The sequence below is a fragment of the Orcinus orca genome, chromosome 12 (genome assembly GCF_937001465.1).
Source record: "Orcinus orca chromosome 12, mOrcOrc1.1, whole genome shotgun sequence".
Classification (NCBI taxonomy): Eukaryota; Metazoa; Chordata; class Mammalia; order Artiodactyla; family Delphinidae; genus Orcinus; species Orcinus orca.
The window spans coordinates 5,342,230-5,367,046 of NC_064570.1; the positions used below are offsets into that span (position 1 = coordinate 5,342,230).

General features: G+C 39.2%; 1 protein-coding gene across 2 annotated transcripts in view; it reads right to left on the bottom strand.

Moving 5' to 3' along the window:
• The window catches only part of PACRG (parkin coregulated), a 519,791-nt gene that overhangs the window by 188,019 nt on the left and 306,955 nt on the right, over positions 1–24,817 (bottom strand). Inside the window, exon 4 of one of the 2 annotated variants that reach the window (XM_004278867.3) lies at positions 24,414–24,563. The exons of the other annotated variant lie outside the window; for it this stretch is intronic. Within the exon in view, the coding sequence (XP_004278915.1) occupies positions 24,414–24,563 (150 nt within the window). The remainder of the gene's footprint in view (positions 1–24,413; positions 24,564–24,817) is intronic. 2 annotated transcript variants of the gene reach the window in all.

Sequence of the window (24,817 nt, forward strand, 5' to 3'; positions counted from 1 at the left end):
ACAGACTCTATCTCATGCCATGTAATGAATTACTGACAGTCAAGAGCAGACCCTGGGTTTCTATGTCCCATTTAAGACTGGACGTGTATCTTAGCCTTCATCACTGGCAGGGGCTGAGTTCCCTTCAACCTTACTCTAATTTTAAGCTTATAAATGCTGGCGAATCTGTGCCTGTACATTAAGACAGTTAAACTTCAATGCACTGTCCTGTCTGTGATCTTGTCTCCCTCTTCCCAGCTGAACCGTTTGAAAGTCATAGGATCTAATTATGTCTCTGTGTAGTGACATTTACTCCCTTTTCATTAGATACTTTCTCTTGAAACCTCGGAAGTTTCACTCCTTTCACTACCTTTCTGATTTCTTGGAGGCCCTCATCACCCACCCACTCTGTGTCTGATAGAAAACCTCTCTTCTGGGGTCTTCCCCAGGCTGGAGCAGGGAGCTGAGCCCGTGGCACGGGAATACCATTACTGTTCCTGGCAGGAAGAGGATCTCACATTCACAAGTGGGAGTTAGATTGTGATGCTGGCTTCCCAGAGGATTTGGAGGGACCCTAAAAGGATGATTCTAGAAAGCGCTGGATGAGTGTCCCCCCTGAATTCATTCTCCTTTTACCCACATTCTCATTTCACCTCTTGTTCACTTTATGCTCTCTACCTTGGCATTCTCGTGCACATCCCAAATTACACTATTCCTTATCAGGGTGACAGGGACGAAGCCAGCAGGGTGCCAGGCGTGCAATGCCTGCCCTTTCAACTCCTTCCTGAGCATGTTCTCTTGGAGGTCCCTGCAGAACCTCAAACTCCTCTGGGGCGTCCAGACTGAGCTCAGCTCCCTGCCCTACCACCTCTTTCTTCCCGTTTCTCTACTTCTGGAAATGCCATCACTATCCTCACACCCACGCCCTTCACAGTCATTTCCGAATCGTCTTTGTCTCTGCACCCCCGTACTTAATTAACCGTTAGTTGGGATGATTTGTCCAGCACTGCTTCTCTGCCCTTTTCCTCCTCTCCATCCTCTCGGGGCAAACTGGAGGTCAGGCCCCGAGCCTCTGACTTAAATCATAGCAATCACAACACAGGCAAAAACCTACTCTCAGTTGTTTCTTTCACAAACCTTCTCTAAGCCGCGGCTAGCATCTGTTTTCCGTTATATGTGGGCCTCTGTTCCTGCTCTCTGCTTTACTACATCCCAGAGATTGCAACCAGGAGTGCTCTGCTCACACTGTGTGGTTCTGGCTCTGATGGCTCAGCATCCAAATTTAGAAAAAACAAACTTGCATCCAAAAGCATCCCCCTCCCCTCCCAGGCAGTTTCCCCTTAGTGGCCTGTAGACGTGTGCCTGCATCTCAGGGTGGGAGGGAGAGTGGGGCTTACGGTCCCATAGTCAGCCCTTGAGGAAGACCCCAAACGTCCACCAGCACAGGCTGCTGTGTCTTGGGTTGTGTAGCAGCTGAAGTAGGCAGCTTGCTTGTAGGGTGTGGATACACAGACAGGCCATGGGGTACTTATTAAACACCAGACGCAGACAAGGAGCTGAAACTGAGTGCGAGACACGAGTTTTATTTCAATCTCATGATCTCTTCTGACTGTGATTCCAGAGTTGAATGGCACGTGGGGTGGATGGAAGGGGACCTGGCCTGCTCTTTGGACCTGATTGAATCTGAGTGTTAGGTATAGACGTGTGACGATTTTGCCATAAAACTGTACCCTCATTCTGCTTATTTTTATTCTCAACTCAAGTCAGTCAGATCAATTGGCTTCCTTCAATCCTGCCCAGGTTATTTTCTCCCCAACCTATAATCTTTCAAACTATCCCTCTATCAGGTTACGGGAATTATGGAAGGTGTGCAGTCTAATATAGACTGCACGCCTTCAGTGCAGTGAAAATCAGTTCACTCTCAGAATCCGTCACTCTCAAGATGCTTTTCTGATTAACTAAAAAACATTTGCCATCTACATAGCATATACATCGTCACCTCTGGGCAATTTTAATATCAATTAAAGTATAAAGCACCTCTCTCCTTTTCCAAGGTCCAGGCTGGTCCCCTGGAAGATAAAGTGCATCAGCCCCTCTACTGGTCCCACAGCTGACCTTCATCATAGAACCCACCCCAGCACACAGAGGCCATATCTTCTTTTCCCATGCAGCTCTGGAATCCAGCAGATTCCAGAGAATCTGGAGATCCAAGGTGTCTATTTGTACGTAGGGTATTTGGGTGATTGACTGATTATTTCAATGGTTGATTACCATCCTAAAATGTCCATGTCACTGGGATGTCACCAACTATTATTTAAAGAATTTTTTTTAACAGGTCTATGATGAAGTCCCTTGACTAGCCTACTGTTATTGTTAAGAGAAATTCTTACCTAACTTTTAAATCTAACAAGCCACTTCCATTACCTTCCCCGTAACTCTCTTACCTATGCAATCAAACAACTGGTTTAAGTTTTAACTATGTGTGTTCAATTGTAGTTAATTAGCTATGTCAGTAATGATGCAAACACGAGGGTCATTAAGAAGTAGCTTTCAACCGCCTGCTTTTTAAAATTCCTCAATGAATTTAATAATTTGATACAGGTATTACCTAAATACGCAAACCCAAGTGAAAACATGGGTTATCAGAAAAGAAAAATTAGGGTGTAAAAATTTACTTAAAATTCAGAACATGACTCATTTCTAAAAATGAGTGCCCCTCGGGCATTCAAATATATGATTCAATTTGTTAAAATCTGATTTCCATACTACGTGCCAGGAACACGTTTATTAGGTAAAGTGAGATACACCTAAGCTGCAAGCACATTCTCCAAAGAGAACTGGTTAATACAGTCAGAAGAAAAAACAGGAAGGAACGGGAGCAAGGCTTAGCATGAAATCTCACAGGTTATTTCGGAAGAACACAGGTACTGCATTAAAGAGTACAGAAGTCATAGGAATGTTCTGTAACAAGGAAACATCAAGACAGCCATTGGTTCTCTGACACCAACCATAAATGTGCTTCAGAGAGAGGGGTTTGGAAAAAACTCTTTGAATGGACTCAATTAGGCGCTTCAAACCAGAGCAGAATGCCTCCTGTTGGTTCTAAGTTTACGCAGTTACTAAGCTTGAAGGTGGAATACTATTTTGTCCCAGGCAGTTCAACGAGCTGTGTGCATTTTGTTTGCATAAACGCTTCATTATGCATAAATTCGGCAGAAGTGCCCCGTATTTACTTCATATTTATGAAAAGAAACTCCCTATCAATAGCCTCGATATTAATGTTCCTCACCCTGCAGTATGGAAATCTCATTGATTTTGCCGCTGTTTACAAGAGGACCGTAAAACCCAGAAACTATTGATTTCAGCAGCTCAACTGTGAGATGGAGCTGGGCAATTGGGATGAGTTACAAGGGAAGAGGGAGGGGAAACCAGGGGTGCTGTGCAGTGGGAACCAGGTCTTTCCTTTCTTGGGTTCTGGAGTAAAAGGCTCCACACAAAGTGGGTGGTGAGAAGCTATGGGAAAAAATTATTTGATGATAAATGGCAACCAGCTCTGAGGATGAAGAGAAGGAAAACAGACAAGAGAAGCAGAAAGAGAATCTTAAGGACATATGAGTATGTATTCTTCCCACTTGCTCACTGAAGAAATACACAGAGGAACTGAATGACTCACCTAGGGTCATACAACCCCCAAGACAGAGCCGTAATTGAACCCAGTTCTCCTGATCAGCTACACAATGGTCCTTTCAAGAGGTTGCTTCCTTCATTTTTTTGATCTCAGTTAGCTGTTTCGAGCCAGCACAACATGTCTGCAGGGCTGATCAGCAAAGTGTTGCCACTCAGTCAATCCAGTGGCTGCTTCAATAGATTGCTAGAGGAAGATGATGTGCAAACAGGGTCTGAACCTGAACATGACGTTCTGTAGTCCCTCTCACCCTTAACACATAACCTGTGTTGCCTGGGCTGCCTAAGGAGCTCCATGGGGAAGAGGGCAATGTGACCACCAGGAGTCTCAGGAACGAGCAAAGCAGGCCCTGCTGGGCTGTACTTGCCAGCCTGGCGGGATGCTTCTCAAGGTCACCTAGTGAAGGCACTCGGTGTCAAGGTCACCTAGTGAAGGCACTCGGTGTCAAGGTCACCTAGTGAAGGCACTTGGTGCGGCGCCTCTGGCCATGAGTGCCCGGTGCTGCTTGCTGCCATCACCAACATCATCATCGCCATCGCTCTGATTTTATGAGAATGAACTTACGTTTGTGCTTTTGTTTAACTTCACTACTCTATATTTGGGGTTTGGAACAGTGCCTGGCACATATAAAGCATTCGGTAAATATTACTGAATAAAGGAATGAGTGAATGGCTTTCTCTATAACGTGTGTCCGAGAAGCAGCAAGAAGGAGAAAGCTAATTCCACCCAGCCTGGCTTCACAGTTCTGAATAAGGAGGTGAAACAATGGCTTAGCAGCCTTTGATAGACATATTATGTTTCTCTCTGCCCTTTCTCTGCCCGAATCTGTGAAGATGGGCCTACTTCTTTTCTTTTATGGATTTTTTTCCCATAAATGTACCTTCTCACAACCCGAACCAACATAATCTCTCCACCCGAGAAATAGCAGTGATCATGATTCATCTTGTGGTTTTCCTGCCATCGCTATAAAACTACCATTCACCTTTGATGTCCCTCCAGTCGTCCAAGCACATACTTGACTTTGTGGGAAACCTCAGGCTCCAACCCCCTCTCATTCTCACTATGGAGGAGGCAGTTTCTTGCCTGAGTACTTCTTCAGAAAAGGCTTCCATAGAACCACAGATAAAGTCATCATGCAAAGCAAAGGTTTTTTGTTTTGTTTTGTTTTTTAATTAGGAATCCCTTCTTATTTATCTGTCAACATTCAGTGAGTTGACATATTTCTTCTTCTACAAAAGTGTCATTTGTCCCAAGAGCACATTTGCTGAAGCATCAAAGTATTGGGAGAGGAGTTGCCTAGGGAGTTGAATTCTCTCTTTTCCATGATAGTTAGTACTAAGAGAATGTCATGAGACTATAAAGATAGAAATATTGAGAAAGAAAGAAAAGAAAAACACAACCTACTAGCACAAGTGTGTCCAGCATATTTTAGACTGGAGACTATGTGTTTCTGGAATTGCAGGGAGGTTTCCCAATTTGAGACAGAACAAGAAATGTGAGTTTTGCTGCCTGGAGAACAAGGAAGAATTCACTGTATTAGACAAGGTTTAATACTAATGCCCTGAACTAGAGCAGTGGCAGTGGGGGTGGCTGGTAATAGGGGGGCAGAAATACAGTTGCAAATGAGAAAGTAATAAAATTGCTAAGTGACTGTACTTTGGAGTGCAAGGGAAACAAAATATTGAAAGATTATTCCATTTGTTTTTTAAAAGAAATTGTCTGGTAGAGAAATCTTACATATAATCACAGATTTTCTTTGGCAATGTGAAACATGTCCCTGAATCCAGCTTGCTGGGCTGTCCAATAAAAATGCTTTTAACCCAAAACAATCAAGGTGTCAGCATGTTTGTTGAAGTGTTGACCCAGTGCTCTGCCATACTGATATTTTGCTTTCAGGCCAAAACAGCGATCTAAGTTTCATCCTGAGGAGACAACAGACTTACATGTATTGAATTTGTATGGACAGCTTTGACCTCAAACAGTATCACTTATACCAAGCTAAAACTCAGGTAACAGAGGACTATTCACAATGATAGACGTTTTCACATTTTGAGGGACACAAGATTACTAATAATAGTATACTTTGAAATGCAAAGTTGTGTAAGAAGAAACAACCAAACTTCAAACAATGTATTAGGATTTTGGAGAAATTGATAGAAAACAGGAGAAACAAAGAGATAAAGCACAGCAAATAAATGTTGTATTGAAATGTCAACATGAGAAAGTAATTAATACTGCATCTTAATATATTTGGAATATGACAAAGTAAAAGTATACCTTGTTCAAACTCAATAAAAACAGGTACACAAGAAGAAATTATACCAAGAAACCTGTGAAAGCCATGAAATAAAGAGGGGCCTGGATACAAGGAGAGCATCTGAGTGAGAACTACATAGTCAAATGAAGACCAAAGTGGAAAAGTCATAGGAAGGAAGGTTTTGCTTAAATATAGGAAAACATTTTTTCAGTTAAGCTGTTCAAAAATATTAGTTGCACTATGATGCTGTGAGACCACGTGATTCAGGGGGTTTAAGCAGAGGTCAGATGGCCACTTGTTGAAGGGTGTTCTATTTGGAGACCCACCATAGATGAAACAAGGCCCTTCTGATACAGTCAAGGAGCCTTTTGTCTGTCATCTTCATTACATTTTGCGGCCTTTATTTTCAATGCACCCCTTCTTTATATCTCCAGTTAAAACCGACGGTTCTATCGATATTCTTTCTGTATGTTTTCAGTGTTTTTCCATTTCTCATCATATTTTTTTTAGATTTTCCAAACAATGAGAATCCTTCTGATTTTAGATTTTAATCTCCCTATCTACTAAAATTTCTTCTGTGCTCTAATCATATTCATTGTTCTCTTTCTTTTCTCTCTTTCTTTCTCTCAGAATAACTGCATATTTAAGCTCAAGATCTAGCAAGCCATAATTTATAGGGAATGACTTTCTCCTTGATCATCATTAGCAACTCATCTTCCCCGAACTTATAAAAGTGAAGCTAGGGTTTTTTCCTCACTCCAAGATACAATTAATTCACATCTTTCAATGGACAAATCTTATAAATTCTTCTTTCTAAAGTGCATTTCTTGCAATTGTCTTGAATCGTCTCAAGTTAAGTCTTGCTGACGATGAGGACTTCTGTGCAGAAACTAACACTGTCAGCAAAATTGTCTTTCTACACAAAGAACAAACTACTGCACATGAAGAACTGTACACTTCAGAATAAAATTTCTCACTTTTAAAAGCTACCCATATTATCATGTCCAAGTGGTATTTTAGGTTGGATTTATAAATTCAGCAAAGTGTATGCATGCTGTATTAACTACTATAAAAGAGCTTTAATAAATATATAATATGTGATATAAAATTTTTGATTATATATATGTTATATATCTGGTGAAGTCTTTTATAAATTATAGCCACATAAAAAATTTCATCCTATTGCATAAATAATGAATTTGAGTCTAGTTTTTGTCTAAGATCAATGTCACTTGATATTTAAAAAAATAAATCATAGGAAATAACTAGTATTGAATGCTACTTTTTTTTCATTTAGTATCAAGAATGAAAAAACAGTCTTCGGAACAAGCTGCAAGTTTAAGAGTGTTACTAGTTGAACATGGCTGGTTTAAACACTGGAAGATGAAATCAATATATTGGAATGACTTGTCTAACACGCTGTAATAAGATACCTTATTAGGTGCAGTTGAAACACTGAGTATTCCTGAAACGGAGAAAACTATAGAAGTTATCACTTTTTGTTCCTCTTTCCATTTGAATAATGCTCTCGGTGCCTTTTACTGGCTGACAGTGTGCAAATTACTTAATCCCTCTGCCTTCATTTCCTTATCACTTAAATTAGATTAAGGATACTTTCTTCCTCCTGGGTTTGTGTAGATTAAATGAGATGATTCATTAAAAGTGTTTAACCCAGTATCTGGCATATTGCCGTAGAAACATTAGCTAACTATTAGCTATTGCTAACAGTTAAGTAATACAAAAAACTTGGGACAAATTAATAAATAATCTCACTAAAAAAATAAAAAATAGGAATATCTACTCTAAAAATATAACTGGCAGAACAGTTCTGTGAGACATATTAATGAAAGACATAGTTTAGACAAGTAATCAATTCTAAGAATGCATCAATTTTTAAGAGAAGAGATTTCTAAGTTTCCATGATTGATTTGACAAAGATCACAGGATCATGTCACAACATTGCATATTAATTCATGGCCGTGATAACAGAATTCTAAAAAAGTTTATATTCCTGGTGTAAAACACTTCAAACAGCATACCCTCTATAGAACATTCCATTTTTTCAATGACTCAGTGTTGAACCACTTCACCTGAACATAGTATTTATAGATTTAACTGTATCAATGGCCACTTTTTTTTTTTTTTTTTTTTTTTTTTTTGCGGTACGCGGGCCTCTCACTGTTGTGGCCTCTCCCGTTGTGGAGCACAGGCTCCGGACGCGCAGGCTCAGCGGCCATGGCTCACAGGCCCAGCCGCTCCGCGGCATGTGGGATCTTCCCAGACTGGGGCACGAACCCGTGTCCCCTGTATCGGCAGGCGGACTCTCAACCACTGCGCCACCAGGGAAGCCCAATGGCCACTTTTTAAAACTTTTCGAACTTTAAGCACTTCTTTTAGATTTTAGTTGAACATCTTTTGAACATCTTTGAACATCTTTTGAGCCATGTTTTGGCTCAAAACATCTTTTGAGCCAAACAAATCAAGCCATTGTAGCTTCAAAAGGAATAGCTAAATGCTAATAATTTTAATTGCATAATTTCAGAGTCAATTTTATATTATACTTGCCAAGGATTTTCAACCAAGAAATATAACAGTAATTACCTTAGAATTTGTCTTCCAATTACAATCTAAGGGTGTTAAACCTTCAAATGTGTTAGATTGTATCTCACAAGTTTTTATAATGGAAATTCTTGCATTACAAAGCTATCGTTTAACACAGGCATGCTTGGTAGATTATGCATTGGGCATGGAAATTTTTTATTTGAGAAACTTAGCTATATCAATACTAAAATCATTTTTATTCTAAATGATTATTACCCTGGAATGGTTTTATTTGGAATGAATTATGCTTTCTTTTTAAAATATGGGAAACTAAGAGAAATTTAATAATGCAATCAATTTTCTAGTAAAAGTAGGCAGAAAATTCTAAGAAAAAGTAGGCTAGTTTTCAGAAACAGGTTCATAGAAGTTCTTCTCTGTAACTCAGGGGTAAGGGTAGATAAACGTCACAGTTTAGACTACTTCATAGATAGTAAAAGAACACTCGTCCTGTGAGTTATTAACAAAATTAGGAGAACACTGTTCTCTGTAATCTACAACTGTGCTGAAATCGAAATATTGATTTGGCCAAATAAATGAAGAATAAATGGCAAGAGCAATTTTTAATCTCTATTCCTATTGTTATTTGGAAGAATTATTGGGGAGACTATGGGATTAGTTAGGATAAAGAGACTGTGAACTGCTCCACCTAAAACAAGTGGTCTTTTCTTAAAGAATTGTGTTTGAAAAACAAAAACATTCTGCAAATTAAATTTATACTTGCTCTATAACTTATTAAAATTTTTCCAAATCAATGTAATAATCACATGGAAGTCATTATTTTAGCTTTCCCCATCAAGTAATTCTGAAATAAACAGCAAACATCACTAGTCAATAAAAAACAATCCAAATTTATCAAGCAATGAAAATTTATTAAATTATGAGTTTAAAAAATTATTAGGCATCAGCTATATATACAATTTAGTAACTACATCCTTAACCTGTCATGTGAACACTGAATTGTTTTACTTTGTCTATAATAATAAATACAGTTAAACTGTTCTTATAATGTCTATTTTTTTCTACTTTCCTAATTTCATTATAACGCTATCATTATTTTGTTCTACTTTCCTTATAAAGAAGACTTAAAGTTCTATTATTTGTTTCGGGTTATAATTTCAAATTTATTGTTCTGAAAAGTAGCTCTTTTTGAGATTAAAAAAATTAAGCTTATTGAAGACTGAAGCCCATAACTGGTTTCACAATGTTAATTTCTCGACTATCAGCATCATGTAGAGAGTATTGTATAGAAATTGAGCTATATCTATTTTCGCATCCATTAATGTACCCCCAAAAATTCCTTTGATTTTAAAAATGCATGTGCATGTCCATGTTCATGCAGATTCTAGTTATATAATTTAGCTATACATTTTTGATGGATGTTACTTTTATAAAGTACCATGTATTCTAAAGTATAGTCTTTGGTATGGCCTCTTCACCCTCTATCATCTTGGTCCATTCCCAAGAAATGGGTAGATACACTGGCCAAGAAATCAGAAGCAGGGAAAAAAGAGATTCTAACCCTCTTAGAAAACAAAATAAACACATTTTGAATCAAACTAATTTAGTTTTGAATCTTGACTGCTTCTGAATGACCTGGGGTGAAGCACTAAAATACTTCCATTGTTTGTAAACTGGTCTTAATACTTGCTTTATATGCTGGTTGTGAAGATTAGGTTAGATGAGGTACAGGAAAACCCCAAAGAGAGTGGATGGGGTGTGGTGTTCATTCCATTCATGACAGTTTATTTTTCATGTTCAAGATAGCTGATGCCTCACTTTGCAAGTCAAATTAGACTCAATGTATTTAATTAAGTCACTTTTTAAAAATTTTTACATTTCTGATTCAGGATGCTAATAGTGCATCATAGTTTAATTGGAAACACATTTTCTTTCTCAAGGAGGCATAAAATATAAAATATTTTTAACACTTGATTACATCTTGGATTTAATGAAATATGGTAAAGTGCTTCCACATATTTTTTGAAATGTACTCTAGGGAGTAACTTTCATCTAGAAAGACCTGGTCCTCAAGGTGATTATACTATGTATACTGCTTTAATCAATAATTGTGAGAAGGAATGCCACTGGATTAAAAATACATATTTGAACTCCTTCTGGCAAAAAGAGTGAAGTTACATTAGAGGGTTAGTTAATACTCTATGTTTGATGATGCTTTTAATCAGGTGAAATTGCTGCTAGTTTTCTGTGTTCAGAGTTTTTCTCAAGCTATTATTGATCACTACTCCACAATAGAAACTGATGATATGAAAACATTTTTGCTTTATAATGCATATGAATTTGTGGGGAAGATTAGCAACAGCTGCTTTGATCTGACAGCATATAATAATTGTTAAAGTGGATCAATGAAATGTCAATTTATTTCAGTACATTAAGTAAAATAAATCTGTTGATCAGAACTGCCTCAGAACCCCTATTTCTGGCAAAGCAATTTACATTTTCAGAGTATCTGGCACTCAGGTTTGGAAGTAGGATCTATTGATTTCTGAGGTCTTGGCTGTGACTCATTTCTGTCATATGACCTTAGGCAAATCATTTGATCCAGTTCTTAGCTTCTTCATCTGTAAAGCAACTATAGCAATTCTAAAAACAATACTTCCCTGTCCTTTTCTATTGCTGGCCTGTGGGAATTTTAGGTATGTTGATGGAATTACTCAGGAAATGAAATATACTGTCAGTGAAAAGGAACATAAGGTAGGAGAGAGAACACCATTGGCTAACGGACTAATTGGCTGCAGATGCTGTTCTTTTATCACTGGCTAATCTTTTGAAAGGCAGGTTGAACTTCTTGACTTTATTCTCCACTTATATATGAATCATCAAATCCTTAGATAATGTGATTCAACTCTGAGATAACAATAAAACCTTTAAACTCTGTGTCTTGTCACACCCATTCCAAGTTTTGTACATCTGCAGTCTTCTCTGAGTTTTTCATGGGAGTGTAGAGCTGTGCTACCTTTGCAAAGATTTTAAGAAATAGGTTCATTTTGTGTCCTCTTGAACATATACTTCAAGGTTCCAGTCATGGCCATCTGGACATCAACTTTTGGGTAACTTCATCCAAAGACACAATTCTAAAGATGTCCCCCATGATTCCTGTCCTCTTGTTATTCAATCAAACACTAGTCTAGGTACTGTACTGCTGTTAGAGACTTTGTAGATGGTCTTAAAATAGGGAGATTATCCAAGATTATCTGTGTGGGCCCTATGTAATCACATGAGCCCTTAAAAGCAGCTGAGATGTGGCAGGGGGGAGTCAGAGAGATTAGCAGTAGGAAAAGGATTTGAGCTGCCATTGCTGTCTTCAAAGATGAAGGGGGCCGTGAACCAGGGAAGGTGGGCAGCCTCTAAAAGTTGAGAGCTACCCAATGTTGATAGCCAGCCTGGACATGGGGATTTCAGTCCTACACCCACCTGGAACTGATTTATGCCTGGAAGTAAGATTCTTCTCCAGAATCTCTATAATGAATGCAGGGTAGCTGACACCTTGATTTCAGCCTTATTAGATTTTTATCACATTACCTAGTCAAGCCCATTGGACTTCTGATCTACAGAACTGTGACGTAGGCAAATGGGCGTTGTCTAAGCAGCTAAATTTGTGGTGGTTTGTTATGGTGGCAAGAGTAAATGAATACACTATCCATCCATCCATCCATCCACTCAATCCAACTACTTAGCAAATATTTATTGAGCTAAGAATGGCCAGGATCTTCTCTTGAGCTGATGATAAAGGAGTGACACAGATATAAAAAGTTCTTGTCTTCATGGAATTTATGTTCAAGTAACAATACCCAGATATTCAAAAAGACCCTAGAGCTCCTAGCTCATTGCTGTTTGACCTCATAGGCCTATTTGATTAAAACAAGACTACACCTATCAGGCATTCCTGATGATGGAGAATGCACCAGATGAAGTATTGTCCACCATGGCCTAAGTCATATGCATTTAGATGGACTCTCAAATCTAGTTGGTTGGTAGTTTCAAGACAATCTCAGATGCTCTTTGCTTGAGTTTATAAACACAATACACATATCATAATGTAGTTCTTAGCAAAGGTTTATCAGAAATTACATATAATGGAGCTCCTAGCAAAGATTCAGCAAAAATTGGTCATAGAAATTCTAAGAGACAGCTGATTAACAATATCTGGTGACTATGGTTAACAGCACTGTCTTGTGTTTTTGAAAGTTGCTAACACTATAGATCTTAAAAGTTCTCATCACAAGGAAAACAAATTTGTAAGTATATGAGATAATGGATGTTAACTAAATTTAATGTGGTAATTATTTCACAATATATACATATATCAAATCAATTTTGTGTACCTTAAACTTATACAATTATATGTCAATTACATCTCAATAAAACTGAAAATCAAAACAAAACAAATCACATTAGTTGAAGGTTGTCCACAGTGGGAGTTTCTTCTTATGATCTCCCCAGGAATGGATATGTGTAGCTAGGACTAAGGAAGCTGATTCCCCCATTCTTCTACAAGAAGATAATGGTAATGGTGGTAAATCTGAACCTTTATTACATAGCTCACTATTTCATTGGCTCAGAAAATGCATTAAGTCTAAGCAGCACTCTTCTTCCCATTGAAGAGTCTCAACAAGTCTACCATCAAATCTAGGATTTTTCTTTTCTAAATTTGTGCCCTCACCTCAGGGCCAAGTTACTAAAGAGTGCAGAAGAAGGGGAGGGTGTATGGTCATAAGGAACCTCAAGTTTGCTTTTTTCTGAGGGTGGAAACCTCCTTCGCTCCTTGGGTCTCCCGTGGAGGTACACATTGATTCAGGGACACGGGGTACCGCTGCAAAGGAGTCTGATGTGTTTGGTAAGTGGAATATAGCTGCATGGCAGTACACTTTCAATCTTCTAAGGATTTTTAGGAGGTTTTGCTGTGCTGGCACATAGTAAACACTTGATTTTTTTTTTTCAATGAATCAATGAATGATGTACTATGTTGTCCTCCCTTTGGCATCCTCCAAATAACTAGTAAAAACCACATTGTTCTCTATGGCTTTGGAGTTAGCCTAATGAACTTGTCTTTCTGGAGGTAGTGAGACCAGCCTTAAGGGGAGATCAAGAAGGCCCAGTGTACCATGGCAAGCAATGGAGACAGCTCAGCAGGTGTGTAAGAAAGGTGGACATATGAGCAGGTTTTAAAAGGCTTGTCATCACACTCTTCCCACTCATTCCACTGTTGCTTAAAATCCTCACAGAAACTTTTAGACGTTTTAGTTGGTCATCACAAAAATATAAATATTGCACTGCTTCCTGCTGAATATCATCATTCTATATTCACAGATCATAAGGAACACGGAAAGGATAACACATATTTTTCTTCTAGACAGACCTACGTCTCAGCCACCTGGTTAGACGGTTATTTATGATATTTATAACAAATCAACCTACTCACACAAGCACAGATAATAATCAATGATTTGTGTTACAAGACCTACGAACTCCTCAAAACCCTTTATGTGTATAAATAAATATCCAACTTTCTTGGAGGTAAAAACAAAGCTTGAAATAGTGGGAAAATTACTGGGCAATAATCCTGTTATTATGGCCCAATTATTGCTTTTAAATTTTAACTATTATATCATTAATTTGCCTTTTAGTTTGTGATAAAGATAACTTCAAGGCTCAAGAGATAAATTTTAAGAAAAAATTATAGGGCTCATTTGGGGGAAGTAAAGTAGGATTGTAATAGGTATGCAAAATCTAAAAGTCATTGAAAGGAGAGTCATTTTTTGTTCATTGCTATCTCAAAATGGATATAAATAGGCTCACAAAAAGCTCATATTAAAGTACCGTGTTTTAGGGAAAAGAAAGTAAACTAATCCTGGAAGGATCCAAAGAGAACTTACTCATAACAACACTGCCATCATTACTTTTTTCTTTATTACTTGGAACATTAATTCAAGATGTGCATGAGAATATAATACAGAAAGCAGGCAAGCAAAGAAATATCAATAATATTTGCAGTTTTTCTAGGGAAATATGTCTACTGTATTTTTCAATTCCTCCTTCATTGATGGTTAAGCTTATGCTGAGCTATATACATTTCTTCCCGTCAATGTGAAAAGTATAGATTTTTGAGGAGGACAATAAAAATGGAAAGCTGATTTCATACTAAGTGGAAAATGCCTCCTACAGTTTTGTGTTTGGCTCAAGTAAACGGAAGCCAGTGTAGTGTGGGGTTGAGACGGGAACTGTGGGAACATGGGGTGTGAGGCCAGCACTTCAGCAGCGGCGAGACTGAAGGCTTTCAGAGGTCCAGTTCCACAACCGGACAGATCAGGCTTTTAAAGAGAGACACGTAGTGAGAAGACAGCGAGATTTCTCTAAAGGGCGCTGTCGCTGTGCTCTGGGTCAACCCCACCCTGCCGGAGGTGCCATCTGGAGAGCCCTGGGTGCTCTAAGGCGCGCATGGCAGCGTCATGGGCGACACGAGAAGACCCGGGTCTTCCTCACAGTTGAGAAGCTGATGGAGCCCGCGAAGCAGGACTGGAGGGCATGGGCTCCAGAATTTCCAGTGCGCAGTGTGAGTGAGGGTGTTTTCCGTATGGGAGGGAGCGTTGGCGCGGGGTCATCTCCCTGCTGGATGACACGGCTTCCGGGGGGGGGGGGGGCGGGGCGGGACCCTGAGCACTGGAAGCGGAGGTGAATGCAGGAAATCGGGCGGCGGAGGGAGGAATCACAAGTGAACATCCAGAAGAGAGAGTCACGTCCGGGGCGGGGAGAACCAGACCAGAACCGCGTGAGTCAGCAGGAGCTTCTGCTCTCCTCGCAGCCCGCCTCCCCCACCCTGACCGCCCAGGGCAACGTACAGGGCAGGAAAAGAGAGGTGAAGCCACTCCACCCCCTTGTTCCACTGCCAGCGTCCAGCCTGAATCAGATCCGAGCTGGGAGAGGGGAGAATACTTGAGGGTAGATCAAGTTTAGAGTTTTGATCAATCTGTTAAAGAAGGGATTCTAAGCACTGGAATTGTGTGTGTGACTCAAAATGCCTGAGGATCCCATGCGTGAGTGGAACCATGAAGGCCCCTGCTAAGTTCTATGCAGTGTCAGGGCAAGGCTCCCCCACTGAATAAACCTCATTTTTTGGTCCCCAACCCCCTTTTAAACTTGCCTTTTAATTGTGTCATGAATAGCGACTATTCAACACAACAATTACACTGGTGACATTCTTATTTTCTCTGCAACGTCCACACAGAGACCTCTAAAAAGTCATTTACGGGTGCTCCTGAAAGATTTGCATATAAAGGAAAATGAGAATGAGACCTTAATTATCAGCAAATCCACAATAGGTGATATTTTAGGTGATTTTAAAAGTACAAATTATGATCGGCTGAATATAGGAGCCTCCTTAAATTACAGCTTGAGAAATCACTATATGCTTTCTTGGTCAGATTAAGTAAAACCTTCTGTTGCATAAACAGAAAAGAACACTTTTCTCTTGGGCTAATATCCACATTTGGGGCCCACCTTGAGCCTTTAAATACATTAAAGCATATTATACAGACTTCTGGAGGCATATCTCAAAAGCCTTGGCTGAGCTGGTGGAAATCTCCTATTCAGAAACGTGCCAGTTTCCAGTGAGCAGTGACGATGCCAGTGGCCTAGGAAGGACTGGGAACCAGCTGGGATCAAATCACTTTGTGGATCCTCTGCGGAGTACCTCAGAGGGGGTGCGAGGGGTGACAAAACACACACTGCAAACATAGCTTAGCAGACAGATTAAGAAATGGCCAGTTGTCCCCACTCTCTCCCTGCATCTGCCCCAGCCCACCCTGGGCTAGTTGAGGTGATAAACCCAGGAAATAAAATCTACCCAGCGTGAGAGATTTTGGAAAGACCTACAGAAGAGGACTCCATTCTACAAATCACAGGGGGATCAGGGGAGATTCCTGGGAGGACGTGATGTTTGGGTTTGCTTCTGGTGCTGTTTCCTGAGAGTCTTTGGACTGGTTTTAGGTTGGTCCCTCAAGGTCAAGAATCAGGGTGTAGGCCATGTGGCCCATTCCAACTAGCAGGTCAATCCTTTCTTTCCATTATGAAATTGATTTTTTTATGATTAACTATGCAAATTCGATCCATCAAACTTGCCTCTGATCCGGAACTATCAAGATGTGCCTGGGAGGTGAATTTGTCTGCAATTCAGAGTTCTTCTGACAGTCTGATCCCTTTAGGTGAAGTTACACATGGTGGGAGCAGTGGTAAAACCAGAATGATGTAGCAAATGCAAGTGAACCTGGGACGCCCAGGATGAAACTTGAACACTAAGATTTGGAAAGATTCATAAAAAGAAACTGCAAATATAAAAGCAATTTAGAAACTGAAAGTAGTGTCTGTCTTGGAAAGAGGCTGGGTTTTCAATAGTACATCAGGGCAGGCAATTCTTCGTAAACTTCTGGTTTACCAAGGTAAAGCCGTTTGATTAGGTAAATACTTCTGCCCTCTTCTGAAATGAATTAGGAAATCCAAAGAAGGAACTAAAACTATCTTCCAGGGGAGGGAGAGCGGAACAGTAAAAGTTTATCTCTGATGGAATATTTCTGCAAGTCGGAACTATTAGCATCTAGAAAACAATGCATTGTATTTCTGACTGCTGGCACATTAAAAAAAATGGATTCTTGAACGTTTATTTTGCATCTAATCACCTTACTAAATTATCATATTAATTCTAATAGATGCCACTTAACTTTCTTTGAAGGAACACAAAACTACATACATATAGTTTTCTCCACAACCTCGTGATGCAGGTGACAGACTTGTAACCCCTGCTAATCTGTAAAGCAATTTCACTCACATTTCATCATCTATTCCCCTTACCCTCATGCTGCCCACACTCCTACAAAATGATCTCCTGCAGTTCTCTGCGGGTCAATGAGCAGTTTTTCATCTACAACTTGCTTTTCAAATGAAGGAGATTAAGGCACAGAGTAGTTACGTAACCAGTCCAAGGTCACAAACCCTGAGCCAGGATTCAAACCCAAGCAACCCTGACACAGAAACTTTGCTCTTGAACACTCTCCCATCTCTTGTTTTTCCACACATTGTCCCACCTGTCCTGGTTCACAAGCTGAACCCCTATTTATTGATCCAAACCCCATTCAGGTACAGAGTGGCCTGACCCTCTTGCCCAGCTGGTTGGGCAGGGACAGGCGCAGGCAATGCAGTCTGCCACCCTGAGTGGGTGCCTGGGGTCCTCTGGAAGGTGGGTGGCAGCATGCCCCTGGGAGTCTGGGATATCCTGGGCAGCGCCCAGAGCCACGAAAGCATTCACTCACCTCTCTTTGTCAGTTTGCAACATTACCGAAGGAAAAAAAAATCCTGCTATCCCCTCTACTCCAAACTTACCTAGATCCCTTTCCTTTCTTAACCGAACACCCCCTTCCTGATGAAGGGAAAAGGAAGAGAATTTTTCCTTGTTATTAAAAGGGGGAGTTCTCATCAGGTTTTGTGCAGCCAGTCCTCGTTCAGTGATGGAGATGTGAGGGAATGGATGGCACGCGAAACCTCCAACTTTACTCATCAAGTATGGGGCCGCACCTCCACACGCCCTGGGAGAGAGTTACATGGTCTGTCCCAAGTTGAATAGCATCCCCCCCCCCCAAATTGAAGCCCTTTCTGGAGCCTCCAAATGTGCCTTATTTGGAAATAGGGTCATTGCCGATGTAATTAGTAACGTTAAGATGAGGTCGTGCTGGAGTAGGGCGGGCACCTAATCCAAACCTGACAAGGACAAGTATCTTAATAGAAGAGAAGAGACACAAAGACAGACACACAGGGGAAAATGTCATGTGGAGATGGAGGCAGCCAGTGAAGTGATGTACCTACAAGCCAAGGAGCGTTGGACCCACCAGAAGCTGGGAGAAAGGTGGAGAACGGATTCTTCCTTAAAGACTGGAGAGCACGGCCCTGCTGACAACTTGGTTTTGGACTTCTGGCCTTCAGAACTGTGAGACAGTACATTTCTGTTGTTTAAGCTGCCCAGTTTGTAGTAATTTATTACAGTGGCCCTAGGAAACTAATAAACAGCCTTCAGAACTAGATTCTGATTCCCTTGGTCATCATCCTACCAGGTCATGTGTTTCTAGATACAGATAGACAACTCTGAGAATAATGTTTCCTCTGGGCAGATGCAATCATGAGGGTCTACAGAGAAGAGCGGATAGAGGCAATTTAAAGTATGCACCTGACCCCAACATAATGGTAAGATTTCACAGTAGCAAGATGGTCATTTTATGGGCTGACCACATATAAGGTGCATCAAATGAGGTCACAGAAGCCTTGGCTTTTCCCAGGACCATCTGTCCCTTGGGGCTGCTCTCTTGGATTACTGCAGAGCCATCAGTGTTTACAGGTACATGGGTCTACCATCTCCATTCCCTAAGATTTTCAAGGCTCTGAAACCTCTGCTTATAAAGAATGCTTGGAAGAAGGGACATTGAACTTGGAGAAGTGAAGCCTGAAGGGGTAGGAAAGTTTTATATCATTTTTGGGGGGCCTGTTATTTGGAAAAGGGACTAGATATTATTCTGTGTGTTTTAGACTAGAGAGAAGCCAGATAGAAATATTTGGCGTATATTTCATTCACTGTAGGAAGTGATTTTCTCTTTGGATGTAGGACGGGCTACCTCATGAAACAGTGAGGCTCTTTAGGACAAGACTGAATAAATAAGTGTTGGTCATGCAGACTGGGATAGTGAATAAATTCCACACAAACACATATTAAGCACCTAATTCTTCTCAGTGTGCTACACTCCTCACAGAAAAAAGAAATCCCAACACATTTGGACTATGAAACCAATAGGCTGATATTTAGTAAATGTGGAGAGAGGTGCAGATCAAAGGGCACCTACATGGATCTGCCAGCTTGGTTAGGATCCTAGGACTCTTTTCAGACCAACTAGTTATATCTGAGTGGAAGAAGAGTTCAGAAGAGATTAGATAGATACATGATCATTCCAAATCTAACTTTCAGGAATGCTGGAGTAGTATTCTAATACTTTCCTCAATAAACCTAGGACTTTCAAAGACTTTCAAATCTAATAAGCCTAATGATTCCAAAGGAGCTTTGAAGCAAATTTCTAAATCATACTAAAAATTGTATAGAATTCCATGGGGGAATAAACCTTAATTTCAAAATTAAATTAAAAGCTCTGTGAAATAAATTTTATACAAGTCAATTATAAGACATAAGAACTAAAGACATTTTTGGTGAACAATCAGCTCTTAAAAGTTCATCAGCAGTTTAAAGGACCATGAAAATAGGTACCACAGAACTCAAAAAAATATCTAAAGAGGGTCTGAAACAGGTTGACTGAGAATTCTTAGGCTCTCCCTAGAAGTTGTTTTAAAAGACCAGCAGTAGAAAACAGTTGGTTCTATTTTTTAGAAACTACTTAAATTTCAGGACGAAAGACCTGGTACAAACTTTCCAAAATGTTTTGCAAATTTAATGCATTCTCATTTCCTGTGTTATTTAATGTGTCTGAATTTGAATTGGAAATTTTAAATCTCTTTTCATGGACTTCTATTAGTCTATGGCATACATCTTATAGTATCCTAGATAAATCAAAGACTATTTGATTTCACACACTTGGGAACATGTTATTTCATTATTACATTTACTTTGCATATTCTGTGACATAAAGTTAATGTACTCTTAGAGCTGCTGATACCTGGAGTCTCTGAACTATATCCCTTAGAGGTTGTTTTAGGACTGCTGGTGCAATTAGAAACAAAAGTACCAAAATAAGGATTGCCTCCAAAACACACGGTTGTTGGATAGCCTTAATCTGCTGGCAGAGCCCCATATTTTAGCTGTAAATGTTTTAATGCCATTTATTGGCTCAAGCTTCTCAAATGCAATACACTGCATCATTAATTTTGTAGTTTCATCTCAGAAAGCTATAAATTGAGCATTCCTATTGTCTTAATTTTCTGTAAACTTTAATAACATTTGTGAAAGAACACAGGATAGAAGAAATTGTTGTTATAGAAACTCTTCTTTCTCTTTCAGCCCACAGCAGTCACTGGAAAGACAGCATGTCTTAGATATCCAAACTTCACTGTTTAGAATGAACGAAAACAAGTTCAAGCTTAGATACTAGCTTGGATCTTCCAAAGAGGGCCCTGATCCTGGTTTGTCACACTCAGCTTCTCTTCTTAAGATAATGACCTTCCCCCAAACCGCACTCACACGTTTCAGCTTGCCAGGAAGGGATGGATTTGAAAAACAGTTATCCTTGAATGAATCCCATTGTCCTTAATTTATCTGGCCACCCACCTGGCATTTGGTAGTCAGAGGCAAGGTGAGTCCTTCGAAGCAAAGGGACTATAGCCGCTGGGGAAACCAGGAGGTCATGCCTCACTCACAGGCTCACAGAAGTGACCAGGGGATACAATACATTAAATCACCTCTTCTAGCTGCTATATACTAGTTTATACAGTATTGCTATATTTGTATATAATATCATACAGGGATAACACTGTATGTGTACATAATGTTGTATGATAATAATGACTATCTCATTTAATATTCAGTCAAGGCCAGGCCCCACATGAAGGGGTGTACATTATCTCAAATTGTTTTGCCAACGTTATGAAAAAGACGTTACTATAAATATTTTGTGCAGATGAAGAAATTTAAGTTCAGAGAAGTCACATGATTTGCCTAAGGTCACATCTCTTCTGCTCCCAAATACTACTCTTTATTCCACATTGCAATTCACCGATTTGTCTGTTGTTGTTTTAACTATAGCCTAATTAAAACCTGTGAAAGTATGTTATTTATAAATAGAAATACAAAGCCACTCTTTCTCCTAGACCAGGACTGATCTTGTGGGGCTGGCAGTAAGTTTCATTACCTGTAGAAGTGTGGATGGGGACACCGGTTGGTGCTACCGGTGTCATGTGCTCCCCCCGGTCTACCTATTTCCCACTGGTCCCCTGGGAAGACTGCTGACATGGCTGTGCATTCGCTAGCTACTCAGCCCCTCTGATCATTTCAGAGAAAGTCCAGCTGACATTAAAATAGGACAGAAATTGCAAAAAGGAGCAGGCAGCAAAATTATGCTCAAGCTTGTGCTTCGAGGGAACATTAACAGAAGGATAAGGTCATTATATTTGAAGGAATATTCTCTCTTTCATTCTTTTGGTCATTTATATTGGGTCTTACTCTCAAAAATATTTTGTTGTGGGACTGGAAAAATAGATCTTTGAATATGAATTTAACAAGACATTGATTACATGAAGGTAGGGAAAAAGGAAACAGAATATGAAATTGTTCTCAGATACATTGAAAATAAGGATGAAATATTTTTTCTAATGCTACATGCTGTACATTTCTAATTTATTTTTAATGTAACTAAATACATCTGTTACTAAAGACACCTGCTTAAATAAAAATGTATATATGGTTCTGTAAATATGAATAAAATATAATCATAAAGCAAGGTTTATTAAAATACTATTAAAGCTAAATTATTTTTAGACTGAAAATAGTATTGTATTTGGAAATCCTGTGATAAGCTTCTACTGGTAGAACTGGATCTGTGGTAACAGCCACTTTGAAGAATAGTTTTAAGTTTTAGAGCTAGAATGCTCCAATTTTGTAAGATGACCCTCTGGAAATACAGCAAACTGCATTCTGGCATTGTACTGACAGGTTTCTAAGATAAGTAGAAAATGAAGCTGAAGCTAATAGTTTTTCCGCTCAAATGTCAGAAAGATATTAACCAGAAAAATAGTTGAATGTAGAATTCCTGGAAATGTTAGGAAATGTTAGAAACGTTCCAAAATAATCAGCTAGGTGTGGGACCAATTAAGGCCATGATATAAACAGTAAATAAACAGGGGATGTATTCCTAAACTCAGTCACTGCTTTTGTGAAGCACAGGAACATTTTTAAGTTAAAGAATTAAATAAGTAGTATAATGAGGAATATGTAGAAACCAATTGTTTTTGTTTAATAGTCTAGAGCTCCCAAGAGATTTATCTGTCTTAGTGGCAGCTGTGCTTATTCTTCTTTACAGGGTTCCTTGAGGATGAGGGAGATTCTAATCATCGTTTGAATATCACTGTCTTTCTTATTTTATACAAAGATACAAAATGTTGCTTAGATTTAAATTCCGGATCCCATTGTAGGACAAGGAGAGCATTAACGCGCGTGGCGTCTCCCTACTCCTACTCAAGCAAGGGAGGGGGATGCTAGCACTCATCTTCCATGAGAGGCAAGTACAGAAGCAAATGTTTATGGAGGGGAAGAGTTACAGAAAGGCAACTTTTGCAGCTAAAAAATGGAAATAGTAATAGGATATACATCATAGGTTTCTGTGAGGACTATTGAGGAAACATTTGTGAATCACACACTTCAAAAGTGTTAACTATAACTGAGACTTCTGGGGGTGAGTGTTCCCTGATTCTTCCATTTCTGTCTTTATCTCTAGCATTCCTGTCTTTATATCTATCTCTTATTTGATGCCGCTATGCAGTAAAAATATGAATTATGAATCAAGAATATTTAAGCAAGTATTTTCCACAAAGTAGAAATGCTGTTACTAAAACTTTCAGTTTAGATTGTAAAAGACTGAATTACTAACACCCAGTTTTTACTTTCCTGAAAGAGTGACCATCTCATCTAAATGACCACATTAACTCTGTAGTGTTTAGATATTTCTGAATGGATATCAATTCGTTCCATTATGAGCATTCTTAAGCTCCCATAACCCCAGTTGAAGTCCTTTTTACTAAAAATGTTTAATATTAAACATATAGGGAGGCCCTACTCCTGAAAGACAGCTAAAGACTCTGATGATCCCATGATTTCCTGAATAGTCTGCCTGATTAGGGAGACTTTTAATAGCAATTTAGGAAATACATGAAAAATAATGATTCCAGAAACAGGACTTCTTTGTGATTGAAGCTGTCATATGTTCAGTTTTTAGTTTGATTTTTTTCTTGTCTGTACAATAAGCAGATCATGTTGCAAAATTTTCATGCACTGTTCCACTAAATTACTAACTTACTTACATGGCTGTCAGAAATTAACTTCAAATGTTGGCTTACACCGTGCATATAAGAAGTACGGAACTTCAAAGTTAGCAACATAAAAGAAAATTAGATTCACATCGTTTCAAGAGGTACAAAAGGAAAATCACAGTGTCAATGAACAGAGGTACATCCACTGCCTGCCAGGAGGTCACCACAACTTGCTAATACCCTTGGGTGAAGCAGATTCACTTCAGTGCATCAGTGCTTTCCAAACCTTATAGAATACTACTTTAAAAAATAAATACATCAGCACATACATATTTAATCAGCACGCACCATCAGCTAAGTAACTACGAATCATCTATTTTTCTTTTTTTTAAATAGAAATAGAACTTATATTAAAACTCTCCAAATCGCCTGTACCAGATTTTAATAATATTGCTTTAAAAATTCCTCTTAAATTAATTATAAAAACTGACTGTAATTTTAACAGGAAATACCTAAAGGTAGAATTACCGTCAAGAGAAAGGACAAACTCAAAACCTACTAACGTATTCAGAAGACCGTTTAAAAAAAACTTTACAATTTAATTATGGGAAGATTATAGAACTGTTTCAGTGCTTCTGTACCGAGTAAGTAAGCTGTACATGTGAGGAGTAATAAATAAATGAAATTGTTAATTTTACTCTTTCCCTAGGGAGTGGCAGGAGAAGAGGTAGGAGTTATGCTGTGTAGATCTCCGAATGGATCTTGCTTTATATGCAATAATAAATCCTAAGCGTGTTGCTAATTAACTCTACCTCAAACCACTCCCTTTCTTAGTGCTTAAAAGACATTTTGACTTCTGGAATATTAGCTCACCATTCATATTCTTAAAGATGTTGAGGATGGGGAGGATTTGACGGTAATAGGGCACCAAAGCTTCACCCACCATCTCAGCGGACACAACCAGATGCTGTAGGACTTTGAGAGTGACGCAGATGACCTGTCGGTTTCGGAGGTTCAAGGCATCTATACAGTAGGAAAAGGAACAAGCCAAAAATAGAAAGCATTCATTTCTACAATGTTAAGGGAAGTCGTCTCGTAGACCACTTAATTAAACTGTACTCTACTGGGGATCACCAATGGGATGAGCCTGGCTTATTACAGCTTTGAATGATGCACTGTTAACGCTATAAACAGGATCATGTTTGTGCATTATTTGTTCTCCCGACTTGCACTGATTCCTCATCAATCCTAAGAGGCTGGTGATGGACAAGTAGCAT